This window comes from Equus caballus, chromosome 21 (genome assembly GCF_041296265.1).
Source record: "Equus caballus isolate H_3958 breed thoroughbred chromosome 21, TB-T2T, whole genome shotgun sequence".
NCBI classification, from domain to species: Eukaryota; Metazoa; Chordata; class Mammalia; order Perissodactyla; family Equidae; genus Equus; species Equus caballus.
In genome coordinates this window covers 71,858,137-71,877,832 of record NC_091704.1, presented here as the reverse complement: position 1 = coordinate 71,877,832, position 19,696 = coordinate 71,858,137, and the positions used below count along the sequence as shown (strand labels likewise).

At 60.4% G+C, this 19,696-nt stretch overlaps 1 protein-coding gene across 1 annotated transcript; it reads left to right on the top strand.

The window, feature by feature from the left end:
* The first annotated feature begins 20 nt into the window (after nt 1-20).
* SLC6A18 (solute carrier family 6 member 18) lies at nt 21-17,602 on the top strand. The gene is made up of 12 exons (XM_023625886.2): nt 21-335; nt 5,064-5,204; nt 6,001-6,138; nt 6,771-6,952; nt 8,973-9,083; nt 9,988-10,100; nt 11,183-11,311; nt 12,990-13,146; nt 13,644-13,848; nt 14,254-14,413; nt 16,020-16,182; nt 17,324-17,602. Exons 1-12 carry the CDS (start codon nt 176-178, stop codon nt 17,513-17,515), a joined length of 1,851 nt encoding a protein of 616 aa, XP_023481654.1. The 5' UTR covers nt 21-175; the 3' UTR covers nt 17,516-17,602.
* The last annotated feature ends 2,094 nt before the right edge of the window (nt 17,603-19,696 follow it).

Below are 19,696 nucleotides of genomic sequence, written 5' to 3'. Positions count from 1 at the left end.
AGGGACAGCTGAGTTACAGAGGGCCTGGCCTGGGTTACCAATTAACTGCTCCACTGGTTTTTGTTTTAAATAACCAAAAAAGACACCCCAGGGGGAGACAGCTCCTGGCCTCCACACCCCAGCAGAGGCTCGGGAGGGCTCCGTGGGGCCGGGCTGCCAGGAGTGAGCTGTGGGCATGGCACTCGCCCCAGGACCAGACCTGCTTGGGGACGGCAGCGGGGACGAGAGGCCCAAGTGGGACAACAAGCTCCAGTACCTCCTGAGCTGCGTGGGGTTCGCCGTGGGTCTAGGCAACATCTGGAGGTTCCCGTATCTGTGCCAGACCTACGGAGGAGGTGAGCCCCCAGACCCGCGGGGGAGGTGAGGCCCCCCACCCCCAGGGACCCGCCGGCCACCAGATGGGGGGAGGAGAGTGCCCATGTCTCCAACTGGCCTGAGGTGGGTTGCTGGTAGCTCAAGTGGGAGATGTTGCTCCCCGGAACTAGCGATACGCGTGACCCAGAGAGGAACCATCCCTTTGGGCTCCAGTCTGAGGATCCCCAGAAAGCGCAAACCCCCTGAAGCAGGGGCGGCAGATCTCGGGTGGTCCTGGAGGCGCCCCCATTGCTGGCTGCGTCAGGAGGGCGAGACGGGGGCAGGCCGGACGCAGGCGGCCACCAAACGTCCAGGACCGTCTCACTGCCCGTGACCGGTCACCCTCCTGGCTCAGATCTGCTGCCACAGGGCTTCCGGGAGCTTCCCACCCAGATCCGTGTTCCCGACACCCAACAGCGACAGGAGGTGGGCGAAGTGGCCGTGCCCCCCAAGACCAGGGCCGAGAACAGTCACGCCCCCTCCCTGTCCGTGGGCTCAGGGCCCCATTTCTGAGACATTCTTTGGGCTCCATTTCCAGATGTGAAATCACGCATTGCGTGTCACAAAATATTTAACTTTCTGTCACTCATCCTTTTCCTCAAAAAAGCTCCCTGTGGGTGGGGGGGCCCTCGTCGGCCTCGCCTTCACCACCACTGACTGTTTTGAAAATAAGCTGTGAGTGACAAGCTCGAATTTTTAATTTGCACAAACTCATTCCTACTGAGGTGAATATCACCTTCTCTCCCACTCATAGTCACTTGTTTTGGTAAATTTTCTCTTCGAAGGCAAGACTTTGAAGGCAGCATTGTGACAGGTTTAGCGCAGCATTTAGAGGAGGACTGACAGTGACTCGATCACATAAATATCCTCCCATGGTGAGCTGTTAGATGATGTCTTAGCACCTTTAAATCAAAGGAATGCAGAACCACCACACCCAGCGCCAGGCCCAGGCTGGCCATTGAGACTAAACACTCGCAGGGTTATGGTTTCACCCCAGGACGCATTTGCGGCCACGAGTGGGGTCAATCAATTAAGTGGGCTGTGATCTCCGCACTGATTTGAACCAACTTCTGCTCCCGTTGGCTTGAGAGACGTATGGATTCTGGCACGGGAAGTCACGCTGTACTAATGCCTAGGGTTTTATAATAAGCCTTGATGCAGCACAGAAAGTCCTGTTCGCTATTCTTCTTTTAAATGTTATTGGCTGTTACTTTCTCGTATCAACATTACAGCCAGGTTGTCGGTTTCCATGAAAGACCCTCAGGGTTTCACTGGCATTGCACTGAATTTCTAGACCGACTTAGCATTTCCACCTTGACAACACCCAGTCATCCCCCTGGAAGACGGCGCGTCACGTTCCTGTCCAGGGGCTCCTTTCTGTCCTCGTGAGGCTCTCTCCATGCAGATCTCAGGAGTGTTTTCATCAGCTGCTGTGGCTGTTCCCGACAGACCTTTTTCTTCCCAACACTTTCTTGGTGGATTGAACTCACGTGCATTGCATCCAGCGTCGCTCGTGCTTGACGAGCGGGGCCGGCCCACACCTACCACGTGGGCAATGATGAACGAGACCCGCCGTCCACAGCAATCGCCCCATCTCCAGCCAACAGGCTGCGTGAAGTGAAGACAGATCATGTCTGCCAGCTATTTGGTGCTAAAGGAAAAACCCCTCTTCTGCTCTGAATATTCTGACACCACGTGCGAGGGCCTTCCCCACACCAGCTAGCCCTCCAGCTCTCAGCGGACACCGTCTGGATGTCCCAACATTGAACACACTCTGGACACTGTCTACCTGGATTTAGTGCAGACTCCACAGCCCCACAAGACGCCCCCCAACCTTGACACCAGTCTCAGTAGTGGGTTCCTAGGCTACCCACAGCTTCTGTCCAATTTGGTTACAAATTCGAGGGGTCCCATGACCCGCTCCTCAGTTCCAACATCTGCTAGAGCGGTTCACAGGACTCAAGACAATGCTTTACTTCCTATCCTCAGGCTTTTATAAAGCATACGACTCGGAACAGCCAGAGGGAAGAGACGCGTGGAGCCAGGTCTGGGGAAGGGCTCGGAGCTCCCCACCCTCCCAGCACCTCCACAGGACTCTCCAAACCCTGCCCTGTGGAGTGACCACTGGTGAGGGATTAAATCATTGGCCCTCTGTGATTGGCTCCATCTCCGTCGCCCCCCGGAGGCTGGGGGAGGGGCTGAAAGTGCCAACACTCTGGTCACGTGTTTGGGTCCTCTGGCTGCCAGCCCCATCCTCCAAAACCGTTTGGTTTTATCTGACTTACTGTCCCCACGGAGGCCGGAATAAAGCTAAAATGCATGTAAGGCGAAAAGTCGATGTTCCGACCATATGGCTTCAATCTTGTAATCACAGAATGCTCCTCGTTCTCGTCTCCACAAAACGTGGCAGAGTCGGCCACAAAGGGAAGCTCCCTCCCTCCCTCCCTGGGATCTTTTCCTTTGGGCGGTCCCTGCCTCGCTGACCTCAGCTGGCTCCTAAGTGCCCACCTGGGCTCCAGGCCCGTCCTGGCCCCGTCTAGCTGTGACCTTCCCCACAGAGTGCAGGGGCCGTGGGGCCCGGGGCCTGGCTGGCTGGGAGCCTACAGCCCTTCTCGACAGCAGATCCTGTACCTGTGACCTGGAGCCCTGTCCCACAGTCAGGCGCCCACTTCCAGGGCCCCTGAGGCTGCTCCCTGTGTCTGCCCTCACCACGCTGCAGGTGTACGCGCGGCGGCCCCAGGGTGGCTGGGAGTTCTGCACACCTGCTTGAGACCCCACCACGCAGGATGGAGAAATGTGGGCTGTGGAGGGCTCCTCCCTGTGCGCCTGGCCCCCAGTGCTGTGAATGGCACCTCTCCCTGCCTGGAGCACCGGGGGGACCTGGCTTTGTTCACACCCCTGGCTCCAAGCCCTGGCCTGCAGGTGCTGGCTGTCCCTGGGCGTCCAGTGCTTCCATCGAGGCGGAGTTCCCCCCGGAATTCGACTTTCTTCTCTCATGCTCCTTTGTCTTCTTGCTACTGTATAGGTGACACCAATAGGCACTGTTCTGCCCCAAACGCTGGCCGTGGAGTCCGGTGTAGGAGCTGACGTGGGCCGAGGGCTCTGTGGCCACCTGCTCTCTCCAGGGCCCTGACCCAGTGTCAAAACACCTGAAGGTGACGAGAAAACCAGAGGGAGGCTGTGCTGGCAAACAGCTCAGGCCTGAGTGTGGCTCGTGGAAACAGCTCTGGGAGGCTGGACCCGGGCCGCCCCTGCCAAGTGGGGGAGGCGCAGGGAGCGTGGAAGAGCCTTGAAATCTCTGACCGGCGTCCATTTCGGCCAGCACCATAGGTCAGGAGGCCTGAAAGTCAGGGCTGCCCCTGGCGCTGTGCAGGCCCTGTGCGTGCCCATGAGGAAGAGACGCCCTGGTCCTGGAGCATCTAAGTGGTGACACGTGTCCACCCAAAGCCCACAGACCGCTGTGAACGGCCACCCATCGCAGCGCGGCCCCAGGGGCACTGAGGTGCCAACACGGGCACCGGGGACTCAACTCTCCTCTCGACAGCAGGAGAACATCCACGGGGTCCATCGGGGCGTGGAGGAGCCTCCGCGTCTGGGCTCCAGGAGAGGCCGAGGCCCCACCCGCGCTCCTGGCACCTGTGGACCGAGCCTTGCACTCAGCTCCTCGCCGCTGGCTCAAGTGCAAAGGGCGTCGCTGTGTCCTCTGCCTGCTCTTCCCTCGGTGCCGCGGGGCCGGTCGACACGTCTCCCCACCGTGCATGCTCCCTCCTGGGGACGTGGAGCCCTCCTCCCACCATCGCTGTGGGTGTCCTTCTCCCAGCATCTGGACCTAGGATGCGGACAAGGATGCAGGGGTGACGCTGCAGGTGAAGGGGCGGAGAAACAGGTCCCTGCCCCAACTCAGGGCGAAGCTTGAGAAACCACCTGAGGCATCGACCTTCTCCAACATTCCGTGAACAAAAACCAGCTCCCCTCCCGGGAGAGGCCAGGGTCTCAGTAGGAACAAAACAGCCCATTTGTTATGAAACTCACCACCAAAGTGCCATGACGGGGGAGGCTGCCCAGTGACGGAGCGACAGCAAACCAGGCCTGTCCTGGGTACTGCGGGGGGTCAAACAAGCAGCAAAGCCCCGAGTCCGCTGGACGGCCTCTACCACCTCTGTCAGCCCCACTTCCGAACACTCGAGAATTTCAGGAACCACACTGATGAAAGGGGCTGATCATCTGGGAGGCGCATCCCGGAGGCTCCCGAGCTCCTAGGTCCTGTCCCACCGCCTCGTTCTTCCCGAAGATGGACCGACTGTTAACTGCTGGACCCCGAAGCTCCAGGAGGACGTCACCGGGCGTCTCAAACAATGAAGCACCTTGAGCTAACTCTGAATTGGACGGGGGTCTCGCTCAGACCCCACGTCCTGGCTCAGGGGGTGAGCCGGCTCCTTATTGAGCCCTTCACACCCCCCAAGACACGGCCCAGGGCCTCACGTCCCAGCCCCGCTTCTATGGTCACCTGGTCACACACACTGAACTAAAGTCAGGAAGGGGCGTGGCAGCCCCGCTGGGGGTCTCGGCTGCCCCGAGCAGGGGCCGGGACATTCGGGCTGGCCTCCCTGTCTCCGGGAGGCCTCTGGGGTGCTTTCCCACGTGCTGTCCTCCAGCCTGAGGCACCGCTGGGCGAACGGCGAGTGTCTGCTGACCCCGGCTCTTCGCAGGGGCCTTCCTCATCCCCTACTTCATCGCCCTGGCCTTCGAGGGCATCCCGCTCTTCCACATGGAGCTCGCCATCGGCCAGCGCCTGCGGAAGGGCAGCATCGGGGTCTGGACAACCATCTCGCCCTACCTGGGTGGAATAGGTATGTGGCCACCCCTGACTCCTGCCTGCGTGTGCTCTGGGAGGGCGGGGACCGGGGCTGCAGGTCACGTGTGCTGCATGTCCCTGGTCACTGTCAGGGGTTTCGAACCTACAGAGGAAGCAGGTGTAAAGGCTCAGGGAGACCCAGGCAGCAGATCCGTGTGGGAGCGCTCCCATCACACTAGGAGGAGGCCTCTTCCAGGAGCCTCGAGTGGCTCCCCCAAAAGCACGAGGAAAGACTAGAGTGCAGGGCGCTGTGTGGGGTGAGCTCCGGTGCAGGAGGAGGAGGAGGAGGCGATGGGCCCAGCCCCACGGAGCAGGAGCCAGTTGCCCTGAATCACTCCGGGCCTATCACACACGAGCGCTGAGCCTGCACGTCCTGGGAGCTCGTGGGCATCAGAGAAGCCTGGATGACGGCACACCCAGAGGGCACACACTCCTTGCACACCCTCAAGATGGGGCGCTGCGGTGAGAGGGTCTCAGCGTCACCATCCGGGCCTGTGACACGCCGCTCTGGTGGCTGCAGCACCGTCTGAAAGACCCATCCATCTGGAAACAACCTAGAAAGCCAGTGGACCGTGGCCCAAGAACGTAGCCAAGAACGGCCCGCATGGCCATAAAAATGAGGCATCGCCCAGGGAAGAGTGTGACCAATGCGGGTCAGCGGTGGGGGGCGGGGGGGGTGGCGGGATCCCCTTGGAGTGACCAGGGCAGTGGAAATGGTGAAGCGGGCGTCAGGGCGTTCTTAACAGGGAGGTGGCTGATGGAGAGACACTGATCCTCGCTGGCGCCCGCAGGGCTGGGCTGCTTCACAGTGTCCTCTCTCATCGGCATCTACTACAACACCGTCCTGACGTGGGTGCTGTGGTACCTCCTCAACTCCTTCCAGAACCCGCTGCCCTGGAGCGCCTGCCCGCCCGACCGCAACCTCACAGGTAACGCCCGGGGCCTGGAGGGAGCTCGGTGCTGCCCGAGGAGCCCTTCGCATCTCCCTGACGCAGCACACTTGAAATCACATTCCCTTTACCCGCTGTTCGCTGCGGGGCCTGGGGACCCACGGAGACCCCGTCTGTTCCTAGCACGGCTGGCGTGCCCTTGCGCAGTGCGCTGCCCGGTGAGAAGAGGGTAGGCGATAGCCACTGCTTCGCTGACTTACGCCTTTAGGCCAGGCCTCCGTCGAGTGCTCCATGTTGGGGGCTCTCCGAGACTTGGGCAACAGTGTGATTTTCATGTGTGCTCACAAAGCTGGGTTAACCCTCTTTCCCTTCTTGCCTCTGGCTGATAACAAACGTTGTGAGTGGCACCTGCCGAATGAGGCCAGCCCTGGGGAAGGAGGCTCCCCTCATCTGCCCCATAGGCCAAAGCTGGACGTCCTGGGCGGTGGGAGGCACCAGCTGCTGACCCTCACTCCCTGGCCCTCACTCAGGGGCCAGCTGGTGGGCCCAGGGCTCCGGCAGCAGCTCCAGGCCCGGCTGTCCGCAGCCTGTGCTCCTGGGCGGTGGTCCGCAAAGCCTGAATCCCAGCTCAAGCCTGGTGGCCAGCTGTGATGGGCCCCTCCTGGCTCCAGGGTTCGTGGAAGAATGCCAGCGCAGCAGCTCCGTGAGCTACTTCTGGTATCGGCAGACGCTGAACGTCACAGCTGACATCAATGACAGTGGCTCCATCCAGTGGCAGCTGCTGGTCTGCTTGGTGGCCTCCTGGGCAATCGTGTACCTGTGCATCATCAGAGGCATCGAAACCACTGGGAAGGTGAGAGCCCACAGGCTGGCCTCAGTTCCCCCTCCCTCCCGCTGCAGGGGCCCCTCCCGGCTTCTGTCAGTGTTTGCACCGTGGGTTAGAGGCTCTGCCTGTTGTTAGTGTTGTCACGTTGATTCTGATCCTAGTGACCCCGTGCACAGCAGAGGGAACCTGTCCCGTCTGTTTGCACCACCCTCTTGCCTTCTGGCGCTGTATCAGAAAATGCTCTGCTGCTACTCACAGGGTTTTCATGGTCAATGTGTCATAATTGGGTGGCCAGCTCCTTCTTCCTAGTCTGTCTAGTCTGGAAGCTCCACTGAATCCTGTCCACCATGGGTGACCTGCTGGTATTTGAAATCCTGGTTGCATAGCTTTCAGCATCACAGCCACACGCAGCCACAGCAGTATGACAACCCACGGACGGGAACCGGGGCCGCAGTGGTGAGAGTGTGGGATCTTAACCACTAGACCCCTAGGGCTGGCTAGTGTCTCCTTGGAGAATCGATCCCTTTGTCATTATGAAACGACCATCCCTATCCTGGTGATAGTCTTTGCTGGGAGTCGACTGAGACATTAACAAAGCCACTTCAGCCTTCTTTCCATTATGTCAACACTGTGTATTATTTTTTCATTCTTTTTCTTTAACTTGTTTGGCCCTTTATTTAAAGGGTGTTTCTTGTAGATGGTACACAGTCAGGTCCTGCTTTTTCATCCAGTCTGACAATCTCTGCCTCTCATCTAGGGCGCTTAGACCATTTACCTCTAATGTGATTGTTGATGGGTTTAAACCTGTCATCCTGTGTTTGTTTTCAGCGTGCCCCATCTGTGCTCTTTTTCTGAGTGTTTCTGGGGTCTGGCTCTACGTCCTTTGTCGGCTTGTTAGCTGTGATCCTTGTTTTGTTATTCTAGTGGTTGCGTCGGGGGTCGTACAACAGTCTTCAGTTTATCCTGGTCTGTCTTCGAGCGACACTGTAGCACGCATGTGGTAGAGGGACCTCCTAGCATCCTTCTCCACTTCCTCCCTCCCGACTTCTGTGTTGTTGTCACACGTCTCACTTATAATGTGTTATAAACAGCAAGTGCATTGTTAGCATTTTTGTTTTAAACAATCACTTATCTTTTGAAGAGACTTGAATGATGAGAAAAATGTATCAATAGTTACTCACGTGGTTCCCGCAAAGAAAGGACAGGGAGCCTGAGCCTCGGGCTCACAAGCAAGCCCCTGGTGGTGCCTGCGGTGCAGGGGCTCCCCGGCCCTCCTCTCTTGGGCAGGGATGCGTCTGGTATCTTACATGCAGATATAACCTTCAAATGAGCGCAGTGCAGGTCCACGCTGCTCAGGCCCTTGTCGTGGTTGCGGAGCTTTCTCCTGGACCCGAGTGGGCCTGCGTCCTCTCAGTCAGCCTGTGGAAGTTGCAGTTATTCTCAGTGAGGACTGGAATTACGGACTCAGACCAAAGCCACCATTAGGCCCAACAAGGAGCTAGAAATTCCTCTTATGAAAGTCCCTGAAGATGCTTCCAGGTGATCCCCACAGGCAGTCTGTATCCAGGAACACGGGGCAGTGAGGGAAGAGGTCCATTTGTAGACTGTCTTTGTGCAGACCCTGCCCAGACCTGACGGAGAATTCGGGCTGGCCCTGTGCCGGGGGAGGGATGCGGGGAGGGGTGCGGCCCGAGGCCACGGGAAGTGGCCGGTTGTGGGGCATCAGAGAGAAAAGGAAGAGGATGCTGATGTAACAAGAGCCTGCAGCATGGACAAGAGGGCGGCCGCCCACCCGGTGGTCTGTGACCGCCTCAGCTGACCCCACAGGCCACAGAAGCATACGTGAATCCATGTGTGACCGTCACGGAAAGCCCCAAACCCTCCAAGCTTGACTGGAGCCCACTGCCCACCATCCCCCACAGTGCCCTCCGCCCCGATGTGGAATGCCACGTGGGTGACACAACTCTGGCCACAGAGGCCGTTCTGGCATGCCAGCCTGGCTCAAGCTTTTTATATCAAAAAGTCTAACAATCTGTCTTTCTTTAAGGCAATTTATTTCACAGCCTTGTTCCCTTACCTGGTCCTGACCATCTTCCTCATCAGAGGACTCACCCTGCCCGGGGCCACTGAAGGCTTAACCTACCTGTTCACCCCCAAGGTAAGTGGGTCTCGAGTAGGAGTCCTGGGTCCGGGCCCCAGCACACACACGGGTCGGGGCCACAGCACAGCCCAGGTCGTGCCATCCCCTGGCCGTGTGAGTGGCTGTGAGCCAGAGGCGAGGCTGCCCCGGGCTGGGTGAGGGTGAGAGCGAGCAGGTCAGGATCGGAGGGAGAGGGAGCCGGACGATGTATACACTTCAGTGCCTGCAGCTCATCTGAGTGGAGACTGACATGAAACACGGGGTTGGGGCCCTGGTTCAGGGGAGAGGCCGGCTGGGAACCCAGATCTCCAGCCCCTAGTGTCCTGAACCCCACACCTTTGAGGTCCTCATCCAGCTGCTCGATCTCACCAGGCAAGGAGCCACAGGACCGAGGGGCCTGCCCACTGGAGGCCGTCCCACTTCTGGACCATTCCATACCCTCCAGGACCCCAGCATTCCCTGGGGGATTTCAGGGGTTGCACAGAAGGCCCCCTGAAGCCTCCCCAGGGGAAGAGGCGGTCCCTGGGTATGGAAGTGGATCCCCAGCAGCAGAGACCAGGCACTGCGCACGCGGACCCTGCCTGGGCCTTCAGGTCGCTCAAAGCCACCAGGTCTGAAAGGAGAGAATAAACACACCCCAGTTCAAGTTGCCTTTCCCAGCCCTGGGAGGTCTGTTGGCCGAGTTCTCAGAGCCTGCGTGCCCGGTGGACAGGAGCCATCACAGAAGCAGGCTGGCGAGTTTGTTGTGCTGTGTGGTCTCGAGCACTTCCTCACACCCGGTCCCACCCTGTTCCGGGCCTGAGCGGGTCACATCCCTCACGAGGGCTTTCCCAAAGGAAGCCTTGGGAATGCTCTGGAATGGCAGGCGCCCAGGCCAGTGTGGTTTGTCTGCCGCATAACTGGGTTCCCGGCCTCATCCCAGATGCAGATTCTCCAGAACCCCCGAGTGTGGCTGGATGCGGCCACCCAGATCTTCTTCTCTCTGTCCCTGGGCTTCGGAGGACACATCGCCTTCTCCAGTTACAACCCACCCAGGTAGGACTGGGCAGTGGAGCCCTTCCGCCAGAGACGTGGGCCCCACAGGGCACTTCCTTATCGTGACGTCACCCACAGGAAGAGGGTGACCTGGCATGAGCTTGTGATAAGAGCAGACTCTTGGCTCCAGCAATTACTGCGCCATCCCCTTTGGCAGCCTCCAGCACATTCTGGAGCCGGCCCAGGAACAAGGCCATAAGTGGGGCTGACACCAACTAAAATGAACCACGTGCGATGCTGGAGGTCACAAGAGCAGAAATGCAGAGTGTCAGCCTCTCTAGTTGCTTAGAATAGACTCAAGGCCACCACCTGCCACCAGGACCATGCACACGGCTCTAGGAGGCCCAGTGTGCCCACAGCACTAAAGTGGACCCGTATATACCTCTGAGCGGCACCATGACACCGACACTCCAGACATACTTGGCTCCACGTGCTTGTCATAGGTGGGTGGGAGGTGGACCCAGGAAACGCAGGGCAGGCCCCTCTGGGTAGAAGCATGCGCTGGGCCCGGGGCTGTACCCATGCGTGGACATGCGACTGCCTCGGCTCACACTCGGAGCAGCTCGTGTGCAGGTCTCATTTGGGGATGATCTCAGCCAGACCTACATCCTGCTCCCCGAGCCCTCCCCACGGCTCCAGCTCCCTGTGGCTCAGCCTTGTGGGGACGGGGGTTCAGTGAGCTGAGGACCCTCAGCAGCCTTGAGCTGGGGTGGGCGGGGGGGACAGTGAGGAGGGGGTCAGTGGAGGGGGGTTGGCAGGGAGGGGATCGGGAGGGGTCAGTGTGGAGGGGAACAGTGAGGACGGGGTCAGTGGGGAGAGGGACAGTGAGGAGGGGGTCAGTGAGGACGGGGTTAGCGGGTAGGGGGTCGGGAGGTAGGGGGTTGGCAGCGAGGTGTCAGTGAGGAGAGGGTCTGAACCTGCCCTGAGACCACCAGCAACAGCTCCAGTGTTTCTGGGCAGCACACAAGAAGCTCCATGTGCAGAGTGGGCACAGCCTGGGGGGCAAGGGGCGACAAGCCCCCTCCTGGCTTCTTCCCCAGGGGCCCTAACACAGAGCCCCGTGATGTGCTGTTTCTGCCCAGGAACAACTGTAAGAAGGACGCGGTGACCATTGCCCTGGTCAACAGCATGACCTCCCTCTACGCCGCCATCATCGTCTTCTCTGTCCTGGGGTTCAAGGCAGCCAATGACCACGGGCGCTGCCTGGACAGGTGAGCCTGGCGCCTTGGTTCCATGGGGCGGGGCATCCATGGGGCATGGCTGTCAGAGGCCGCTGCTCACAGAGAGTGCCACATGACTACCTTCACGTCTTTAGGGGAGGGGGGTGGGGAGTGTCCCCAAAGTGCACGTTCACCCAAACCCAGCACGTGACCTGGTTTGGAAACAGGGTCTTCCCAGTACCATTGGTTAAGAAGAGGTCCTCATGCATAGGGTGGCCCCAATCCAATGACAGTGTCCTTATAAGAGACAGAGAGGGGCACAGACACACATGGAGGAGGCCACGTGACGACGGAGGCAGAGGTTGGAGGGACGCAGACACAAGCCCAGGGACACCTGGGGCCCCAGGGGCTGGAAGAGGCGGGAAGGACCCTCCCCTGGAGCCTCGGAGGGAGCACAGCCCTGTGACACCTTGTCGTCAGACTTCTGGCTCCAGAGCTGAGAGAGGACGAAGGTCTGTTGTTGGAAGCCTCCAGCGTGTGGTCATTTGTCACAGCAGCCCCAGGACACTGACGTCTGGACTTACTGCACCAAATGGCATGGCACTGTCCATTCTTGCTTGCAAATGGCCTTCCAGACGTGGTCCACCCGTGACAGCCCGTCAAGGGCACAGGCAGCCCTCCATGACGCTGCTAACCATCCACGGTACCCGGGACACCCCAGAACGATCCGGCCCCGGCCAACAGTGCCACGGGAGACAGCTGTTCTGACCGCACTGGGGCCGCATCCGCAGAGAGAGGAAGAGGAGGATGGGGCAGCTGCATGAGGCGCAGCCAGAGCCCCACGGCCCTGGGAGCTGCCGAGCATGTGACGCCCCCAGCAGAATGTTCTAGAGAGGCTGCAAGCTTGTGCCCTGGTGACCGCGTGACCCCCGCTCGAGAGCAGTAGGAGCAGCTCTTCCATGGAGACGCCCATGAGCACAGCGCTGGCCCACCCGCACTGCACCTGTCAACAACAGCAACTGGGGTCTGAACAAAGCTCCTCCGACGTGTTTCTGGGGCCAGGGGCACGTCCCGGCCTCTTGCTGCCTTTAGGACACAGACAGCTCTTCAGGGCTATGCCTAAAGGACACTCTACACAGCAGAGTCACCAACGAAAAGCACAAAAAGGCGAGAGCGGTGGCCCTGACGAGACTGTGAGGAGCCATCTGCAGCCCCAGAGCTGAGACGAGAAGGCGGGTGGCGGCCTGGCCGAGCTCAGCTGGGAAGGTGGGCGACTCGAAGCTTCTGCCACTCTGGACCTGTCCGCACGTAACTGCAGGGGCACCGCGACTACTGAGTCCTAGGTTGCAAATAAGTTCTGCGAGTAGGCGGATTCACAAATACAAAACACTCACGGAGTGCTGGGGCTCCCGTCCGTCCCAGAAGCCTTTGGGAGCGCTGCCCCCCGTGCTGCTTGGGGACCCACACACCCAGCGGGCAAGGGAGCTGCCACTGCCCCACTCGTACCCACAGGGACGTGTCCCCCTCTAGGCCTGGGGTCCCCTGAGGGGCGAGAACTGCCTTCTCTCCCCCAGTGTGCGTGAAGTGCCCCGCGAGGGCTGACCCCGCCACAGGTGTCCTCGAGACCCCACCCAAGGGATGCCGTCGTCCTTTCCCGCATTTCCCAGACATGCCTGTGGCGGGTGCCGGGCACCCAACCCAGCACTCACCCGGACTCTCTGACCTGCAGAAACATCCTCAGCCTCATCAATGCGTTCGATTTCCCCGACCAGAGCATCTCCAGGGACGACTATGCTGCCGTCCTCGCACATCTGAACGTCACCCAGCCCGAGAGGGTGGCCGGGCTCGGCCTGGAGTCCTGCCACCTCGAGGACTTTCTGGACAAGGTAGCTGGGGGCCTTGCCACAGGGCAGTGGGGCCACGCAGGGCCGAAGCCTGCTGCAGACGGTTGGCTGGGAGAGCAGGTGTCATGGGTGGGTATCCCGGGCATGGGGCCAGAGCGAGGGTCACAGGGCCAGGCCGTGGCCAAAGTCAGGCAGCTGCCCGCAGGGCCAGCTGTCACCCGTGGGCCAGGGGCAGCAGGCTGGGACAGGCAGACGGGAGGCAGGTCCCCAGGGCAGGGTCTGAGGGGTGCCTGAGCCCAGGGCCCCAGGCTCCCACTTCACCTGTCGGCTGCAGGTTATTCAAGGGGAAATGTTCCCCTGCCCTCAGAGTTGCACCTACGGCTTGTTGAGGCGCAGCCCAGATGGGGCAAGGCCCCCGCCTCAGCCGGGAGGCCAGGAGGGGTGTTGGTGACCTGCCTGTCACAGCGCAGGGTGTGCAGTGTGTGTGTCACAGCGTGGGTGCCCCAGGCACATGTCTCAGTGTGGGGCGTGTGTTGCAGAGTGCCTCGGGCACAGGCCTGGCTTTCATCGTCTTCACGGAGGCCATCCTGCACATGCCGGGGGCCCCGGGCTGGGCCGTGCTGTTCTTTGGGATGCTCTTCACCCTGGGCCTGTCGTCCATGTTCGGGAACATGGAGGCTGTCATCACACCGCTCCTGGACATGGGGGTCATGCCCAGATGGGTCCCCAAGGAGGTCCTGACTGGTGAGTGGACAGCCAGGCCACCCTGCAGGGCCCATCCCTGCCATCCCGCTGCCTCCCACCCCTCTGTCCACTCCTGCCCACTGTCCAGACGCCCCTCATCCCTGAGGGCTAGAGAGCGGTTTTGCAGTCCCAGCGGAAGGCTGGGGCAGCCTCGTCACCTCTCAGGGCTGGTCCCAGTGGCTCTGGGCTGACTTGACGTCCCCTGAGGGCCATTACGGGAGAGCCAAGGGTCAGGGAGGGGCAGAGGGCAGGGGATTCCCTCCTGTGCTGCCCAATGAGGCCGAGCCCCTGTCCCCCTGGGTTCGGGGTGGGGGAGGCGGTGGGCAGGAGAGACAGGAGAGGAGGAGCTGGGAGCCAGGAGGGCGGCGGCCAGGGCGACCTGCTCAGAGCGGCGCTGTCCCTCAGGGGTGGCCTGCCTGAGCTGCTTCCTCGCCTCCATCCACTTCACGCTGCACTCCGGAAACTACTGGCTCGAGGTTTTCGACCGCTACGCTGCTTCTCTGAACCTGGTCATCTTCGCTTTCCTGGAGGTGGTTGGCATCGTTTACATTTACGGGATGAATCGGTGAGCTCAGCTTCCCCTGGAGGTCCAGCTGGGGTCGGGGTCCTGGCCCTCTGCTCAGGGTGTCCCGTGTACGAGGTATGGGCCCAGCAGGTCTCCAGGCAGCAACAGGACGAGACGGGACCACCTGGGCCCCTCAAAAACACACAAGAGGGCGGCTCCCAGGGTCCAGAGAAGCACCCATGGGCCTGCCCCGCCTGGCTCTCCAGCCTCTCAGGCTGTGGGAGGCGAGCCACACAACGGCAGTCTCCAGCCATGTGGGCGGACTCCTGAAGTCCAAGGACTGGTGGACACTAGGGCGCTGGGAGGCCCACCAAGGGCTCCGAGCCTCACCCTGCCTGGACACCCTCCCAGAGGCCTCTGAGAAGGCCCAGCACTGGTCCTGCCCATCCCCACCAGTCTCTGGCCGACGCACACCTGTCACTCTCATTGTCACACCTGCACTCGTCACACCTGCACTCACACTTGTCACTCATATCTGCACTTAGCCCTGTAACACTGGCACTCACACCTGTCACATCTGCACTTGTACCTGCCACTCTCACTCTCACCTGTAGTCACACTTACACTCACACCTGTACTCACATCTGTCACTCATTGTCACTCAACCCATCACACCCGTCACTCTGTCACTCACACCTGTACTCACATCTGTTAGACACTCGCACCTGTACTCACACCTGTCACACTTGCACCTGTCACTCTGTCACTCACACCTGTACTCACATCTATCACTCTCGTTACTCACACCTGCATTCTCACCTGTCACACTCACACTCGCACCTGCTGCCCCTGACCAAAGCCCTGCCCGGGTGGTTCTGGAGGTTGTGCTCCCTGTCCTTGGACACCAAGGGGTCCTGGAAGGCCCTGAATGCCAGGGCTTTCACTGCTGCTCTGTGGGCATGGGGCCAGTGGGCTTGTCCCGAGGTGGGATGCTGCCCACCTGGAGAGGAGGAGCGAGAGGCAGCCGTCTGGTGGGGGCTGGCCCAGCCATGTGGGGAGAAGCAATAAGCCTGGGCTCTGACTGGCCGCGGGGTCTCAGGAGGCACCAGGAGCCCTCTGGAGCAGAGCTGGGGGTGGGGAGGGGAGCAGGCAGGGGAGGGTCCGGGAGGAGGGTCCGGTCTTCCTGCGGCTCCTGGGCGTAGTTAATGCCACAGCTGTTGCACGTCCTGGGTTACCTCCGCCCCATCCGGGGATCCTGACGGGGGCCAAGTCAGGCCCCACCTTCCCTCCCACGGGGTGGGGGCTTGCTGCTTCTCACCCTGTGGCCCGAGCCTCCCAGGAGTAAAACCCATGGGTCCTGTCCAGTGGCAGCTCCCCCAGGGGCCAGGCTGGGGCCAGGAATCCCGGGAGAGCTGCCTGCCCAGCCATCTCCCTCAGCCGGGCTCTTCCTAACCCACACCCCGGGGCTGAGTCCTCAACAGATCTGAGAGGGCTGCCTGTCCAGCAGCCTCTCAGGAAGGCGTGGGGGCAAAGGTCGAGTGGATGTGGGTGACAGCCCCCACGGGGCACGTCCTGGTGACACTGGACGAAGGCTGCTGGCTGAGTGGGTGGGAGGGCAGGCACTGGGACCAGGTGTGAGAGCCCGAGCCTCGTGTCTCTGTGGCAGGTTCTGCGATGACGTGGCATGGATGACCGGGAGGCGGCCCAGCCTCTACTGGCGGGTGACCTGGAAGGTCGTCAGCCCCCTGCTGCTGCTGACCATCTTCGTGGCTTACATCGCCCTCCTGGCCAGGGCGCCACCGAGCTACAGGGCCTGGAACCCCCAATATGTAGGTCCTTTGGGTGGGGACCCGGGAGCCCTGGGACCAACCTTGGGCCTGGCCTGGCCCTTCCCCGGTGCCATCCAGGGCCCAGAGGACCCTCACAGTAGACATTCACACCCTAAGTGACCACGTGGGCTGCCTTTGCTATGAGACCCAAGACCGCCAGACCTCCAGAATCCTCTGGGGCATCAGAGCCAACTCTGGCAGCCCCAGGCAAGCCTGGGTACGGCCCTCGGTCACTGGTGGGAGGACGGGAGCAGTTTCCCATGGTATCACAGGGCCCTGGAGCCCCTCATACAGGGATGTGGCCTCGAGCCCTTGAGCCACACTTCCCATGTGCTGTGAGGATGGGCGCTGCACACTGCCCGCTCCTGGTCTGAGACAGGAGAAGGCATGCGTGGAGCGTGTCATTGAACTGCCACCGAGCCCAGTCAGAGGGAAGGGCGTGTGAGTCCCACTCTGGTGCCAGCCCTTGCCGGCAGGGCTGAGCTGAGCCACACGGGCTGGCTGCTCAGAGGCTCACCTGTGCTGCTCCCTTCACGGGAACATGGAACAACCCTGTTCCAGATCCTTAGAGCTGGGAGCTGTCCCCGCAGATCCGCAGGGTGGTGGCTGGGCGGGTGGGGGAGGAATGGGGCTGAATCTCTAGAAGGTTTGCGTGAATATCGTCCCATTAGGTTCACACATTAGTGTCTCACGTCGACCTCACAAGAGGTGCCTGAGTCGTGGGTGATGCCGCCCCCTTAGAGAGGAGGGAGACACATGATCCACACGTGCCCAGCGGGGCAGGTCAGGGCAGCCCCAGACCCGGGTGGCCCTTGGGGTAGTTGGGGGCTCTTTCTAACATGCCTCCCAGATGCCAGGCCTGCCTCTCCAAACCCAGTCCCCACAAGGGGCTCGGCCCCTGTCCTGGAACATGGGCTCTGTGTCCTCACTGCCCCAGCCACGTGGCTCTCCCATCAATCAATCCAGAATGAATGAACTGCTGCATTCCAGGGAGAGACGGGGTGAAGCGGCCCCACACCGCTCACACTCACTGTGGCGAGGGTCAGGTTGCTCCACCTGGGGTTGGAGAGTGGGGATGGTCCCTGGGCTCGGCCACGCTGTCCCCTCCTGGATGCTCACCTGTGGTCTCATGTCCCTGTAGGACCAGTTCCCCACGCAGCAGGAGAACGTCTACCCGGGCTGGGTGCAGGTCACCTGTATGCTCCTGTCCTTCCTGCCCGTGCTGTTGGTCCCGGCTGTCGCGCTGGCCCAGCTGCTTGTCAGGCACAGAAGGAAGAAGAAGGCTGCGCTGCAGGACATGCACCTGAAGCCACAGGACAGCGGGGCCTGCTGAGGGGGGACGGTGGGGAGGGCCCCTCCTGTGCAAGGCTCGCAGAGCACAGAGCACCGGACCCCATTACAGACCTGCCTCCTACCCAGAGACCTGTGGTTGTTGCTTCCTGATGCCCTCGCACCCTCCAGACCCTGCTCACAGCACAGCCCAGCTCCAACATTATGGTCCACACTGTCTTCCACACAGAAGACAGCCTGGTGTCCGGCTCCCGGGCCCCTGCAGTTGGGTCCTGCACAGCACCATCTGGGTGGCCATGAGATGCTCCAGGCAAATCCAGGGGCAAAATGGCAGGGGTGTCCCGATGGCCAAGCAGGCCGGCAGGGGGCCTCTGAGAAGGCCCACACCCGCACCCATTGCAGCTGGGGGCCCTCACACCACACAAGTTGAGGGAGTTCCTAGGGCTTATCTCCAAGGAAAAGAGGTGCGCTGTCCCACGGTGAGCTCGGAAGGGAAGCCCCTGGCCCGCAGAAAGCCCCTTTCTTTACCGGTAGCACTTGGGTCTGTCGTGGCTGCGTATGTGATGGGGAAACCAGTAGGAGCAGACGTGTGGGTCTGTGTTGTCACAGAGAACCCACGACACCCCACTCTCACCCCAGGACCGATCCCCCAAGTGAGTGAGTGAGTGAGTGCCAGCTAGGGAAAGTCAGCATGGCCAGGAAAGTCTAGGGGGCTGGCGGCTCTCCCTGATGTTATTTCTGAGAAACTATGCCTTTTGTTTTCTAAAAGCTTTCTCAATGGCTCGTTTGTCAAGTTTGTACAAAAAGGCTAATTATTGTTCAGGTCCCTACTGTCTCCAGAGGAGCACCATCACCCACTCATTCATTCATTCAATCCCAATCACTCCCCAGGCACCTTCCATGCCCCAAGTCCTCTGTGTAGCCTTTAGCCATGACCTGCCCTTTTCTGGAGCACTGGGTGAGTGAGTTCTTCTCCCCAGCTTCACATGTGCTCATTCGCTTGCACCTGTCCTCCTGTTCTCCTCCACCCACCCATCCACCCATCCACCCATCCACCCATCCACCCATCCATTCATCCACCCAACCACCCACGCATCCATCCATCCACCCACCCACCCATCTATCCATCCATCCATCTACCCACCCACCCACCCATCCATCCATCCATCCACCCACCCATCCATCCATCCATCTACCCACCCACCCATCCATCTATCCATCCATCCATCCACCCACCCATCCATCCATCCATCTACCCACCCACCCATCCATCCATCCATCCATCCACCCACCCATCCATCCATCCATCTACCCACCCACCCATCCATCCATCCATCCATCCACCCACCCATCCATCTATCCATCTATCCACTCATCCATCCATCCACCCATCCATCCACCCACCCGTCCATCCATCCATCTACCCAGCCACCCATCCATCCATCCATTCATCCATCCACCCACCCAACCATTCATCCATCCATCCATCCATCCACCCACCCAACCATTCATCCATCCACCCATCCATCCATCCATCCACCCACCCACCCATCTAGCCATCCATTCATCCATCCATCCATTCATCCATCCACCCACCCACCCATCTATCCATCCATCCATCTACCCACCCACCCACCCACCCATCCATCCATCCATCTACCCACCCACCCACCCATCCATCCATCCATTCATCCAACCATCCACTCATCCATCCATCCATCCACTCTTCAGTCCTTCCTTCCCTCCTCCCTCCCCTGATAGCACCAGGGAGCTGGGGTGAAGTCTAAGGCACTGGGCCCTGGACACGCACACTTGCTTCTGACTTGCCACATGGAGACCATGGACATCCTTGGCTACAGGCTGCTAGGAACCGCTCTGAAGACCCAGAACGCCTCTGTCTAAGCACCTTGGAAACAGGTCCCTGGCCTGGCGAGCACTGTCCAGGGTGCTGAAAGCTCCCCAGAGGAGAAGGCATATGGCAGGTTGTACATGGCCCATGCCAGGTGTGCATGGAGGGAGCTGTCCTCACCCACAGTCAGCTCAGACCCACGAGAACAGAAGTGTGTGCACTACTGCCACCTAAGAGGAGCCGAGTATTGAAATGGTGTGAACTTGTGTCCCCCAAAGTGTGTTCTAAGCCCCACAGGTAGGGCGAGTCACGCACTTTGCCCCCACCCTTCCATGCTGCGATCCTTGGCTTGCGGCCCCTTCCTCCACTGAAAGC

What these genes read in the sequence shown, in the direction of transcription:
- SLC6A18 (XM_023625886.2), top strand. Translation starts at nt 176, where the DNA reads ATGGCACTCGCCCCAGGACCAGACCTGCTTGGGGACGGCAGCGGGGAC. An exon ending in GCCCGACCGCAACCTCACAG is followed by an intron (nt 6,139 to 6,770) that starts GTAACGCCCGGG and finishes TCCTGGCTCCAG; the next exon opens with GGTTCGTGGAAGAATGCCAG. An exon ending in TCCAGTTACAACCCACCCAG is followed by an intron (nt 10,101 to 11,182) that starts GTAGGACTGGGC and finishes GTTTCTGCCCAG; the next exon opens with GAACAACTGTAAGAAGGACG.